The 2,104-nt window shown below is 55.9% G+C and overlaps 1 protein-coding gene across 3 annotated transcripts; it reads left to right on the top strand.

Annotated features, from left to right (window-relative positions):
- The first annotated feature begins 25 nt into the window (after positions 1–25).
- LOC121918500 (coiled-coil domain-containing protein 157-like) lies at positions 26–1,982 on the top strand. Of its 3 annotated transcripts, none has more exons than XM_042444544.1 (5): positions 26–42; positions 221–411; positions 737–913; positions 1,007–1,175; positions 1,616–1,982. In XM_042444544.1, exons 2-5 carry the CDS (start codon positions 250–252, stop codon positions 1,930–1,932), a joined length of 825 nt encoding a protein of 274 aa, XP_042300478.1. In that variant the 5' UTR covers positions 26–42; positions 221–249; the 3' UTR covers positions 1,933–1,982. The 3 variants fall into 3 exon arrangements, with proteins under 3 accessions (XP_042300478.1, XP_042300477.1, XP_042300479.1); XM_042444545.1 differs by lacking the exon at positions 26–42 and having other exon boundaries at positions 80–411; positions 1,616–1,758; positions 1,845–1,981; XM_042444543.1 differs by having other exon boundaries at positions 26–411.
- Positions 1,983–2,104: the final 122 nt, after the last annotated feature.

The following is a 2,104-nucleotide window of genomic DNA, read 5'->3' as shown; positions in this document are numbered from 1 at the left end:
GTAGGAGAGCTGCAGAGTGCCTCTGAGTGGTCCTATGCCAAGGTGGGTATTGCACAGGCGGTTGCCGAGTTGCAGCTTCTGCCAACCCAGGCCAGCAAAGCGATTGGCGAAGCCTGCTGGGGCTTATAGTCTAACAACATTGAGTGGTGCATAGTAACGGTGGGCCATGCACCAAGGGTCCTCCTCCTGGTCCGCTCCTAAACCGCCATGCCTTCCACAGAGCAGGCCAAAGGGGATCTGCTGCAGGAGATGCGCACGAAGATGGTGGACAAGGCCGAAGTGGAGAGCCGGGAGAAGCGGCTGGAGGTCCTGGCTGGTCAGCTGGAGGCGGTCAAGAGGCAGCTGGGCCTGGCCACGACGGAGCTGGACAAGGAGAAGGCCAAGGTGGAGAGCGTGCTCCGGCACAAAGAGGTGGGGACCTCCCTTTTGTCGGGCCGACTCACGTTTTGTTTCCTCCATCTGCTCACCGACAACTCTATTTATGCCTTCTCTCACTGGTTGGGATGATGGGGGTTGCAGTCAAGGGCATCATGAAGGCGCTCATGTCTAGGGCAGCGGTGTCCAAACTCTGGCCCTCCAGGTGTTTTGGACCTCAGCTCCCAGAAGCCCCAGCCACCTTGGCCAATAGTCTGGGATGATGGGAGCTGGCGTCCAAAACACCTGGAGAGCCAGAGTTTGGACATTGCTGCACATGGGGATGCTACAGTCGCCCTTCTCTTTCCTTTGCTTCTGGAAGTCTCTCCAGGCCAAGCAGAGAGCCCTGACGCAGCAGCTGGACCGCCTGGACCAGGAGTGCGAACAGCTGAGGGCCGGCCTGGCCGACAGCGAAGAGGTGCATGTCCTGATGAAGGAGAGCATGAAGGAGATGCAGGAAGGGAGGCAACAGACCCAGCATCGGCTGGAGGAGCAGCAGGTCAGTGGTCAGCACCGGCAGACCCTTGTCCTTGTCCTCCATAGGCATAGCATCCGGCGGGGGGGATTTAACTACACTCCTGTCTCAATGCAGAGGCTGACGGAGAAAGCAGAGCAGGAGAAGCTGCGCATGGAGCAGTGCACCACTGAGCTGCAGAGGACCATCTCGGAGCTGGGGGAACTGGTCCAGGAGACGAAGAAGAGGGAGAGGTTGCTGGTGTTGTACCCAGACCTTCATGTCCCTGTGGAGGCACACTTTGAAGGTAAGGACTGGGTCTCTCAAGGCGCATACAGTAAGCTTCCAGCATATGCCAGAAAAAAGGCTCTCATTGAATCCCATCCTGGGAGAAAATCATATCAATTCTTGAAACAAACTTAATCCTCTCTGCATTCGTAGGACCTCAAGCACAATATATATATGCATACATGCACGCGCACACACGTGTTTATATATATAGCCCAGCGAATATGAGGTTATTCGTTTTCCTGATGACATCTCATTGATACATGGGACGCTAGGTGGCAATATTGCAACAGGAGAGGTTGCTCTTAGTTGAAGGCACATGAGAACATGATCTTTAGGAAGCCAGGGAAGGACCTAAGCAGCCAAGGATGCCCCGAAAGGGACACTTGCGGTGAGAGAGTGTGATGCCATATCATGTCCTCCTGTCTTGACCTCTGGCTTCCTTGCGCCGCTTTGCAGGCACCGGGGACGTCATGGAAGACATGGGGAAGCAGCTCCGGGCCAACAACATCCGGATCAGCGTCCTAGAGGAGGAGAACACGCGGCTGCGCTCTGCCCTGGCCAGGATGGAGGAGGCCACGCTACTACGGGAAGAAACAAAGGTGAGCGCGGGGGTCCCAGTGAGCGGTCCAGGCGGGAGACCCTTGGTTCTTGGACGCCAAGGTGTAGCGGGAACATCTCTCTTTAGATTATGCCACCAACCCAGCTGTGGATCACATCTGACGCAGACGACCCATACGAAAACGGTGTGCCGCGCTCTCCAATGGGGTGAGTAGATGGTTTTGTAGCGCCTCTGATGCAGAAAAGGTTTGGCGACGGGGTAAGAAAGGAGACTGAAAGTTGCACTGAAAGCCCTAGAGAGGACGCTCTGGTAAGCCTTTGTAGCTCCTCCAATGCAGTTCTATGGTCAGTGTCTGTCGGACGTTGACCATAGAGTTGCCCTGGAGG

This window comes from Sceloporus undulatus, unplaced genomic scaffold, assembly GCF_019175285.1.
Source record: "Sceloporus undulatus isolate JIND9_A2432 ecotype Alabama unplaced genomic scaffold, SceUnd_v1.1 scaffold_14322, whole genome shotgun sequence".
Taxonomy (NCBI): Eukaryota; Metazoa; Chordata; class Lepidosauria; order Squamata; family Phrynosomatidae; genus Sceloporus; species Sceloporus undulatus.
This window is presented reverse-complemented; position numbering and strand designations above follow the sequence as displayed.

Bases quoted from the DNA above. Each gene is read 5' to 3' on its own strand.
- LOC121918500 (XM_042444543.1), top strand. From the start codon at position 208: ATGCCTTCCACAGAGCAGGCCAAAGGGGATCTGCTGCAGGAGATGCGC. The intron at 914-1,006 runs GTCAGTGGTCAG...GTCTCAATGCAG, and splicing joins ATCGGCTGGAGGAGCAGCAG to AGGCTGACGGAGAAAGCAGA. The intron at 1,176-1,615 runs GTAAGGACTGGG...GCCGCTTTGCAG, and splicing joins TGTGGAGGCACACTTTGAAG to GCACCGGGGACGTCATGGAA.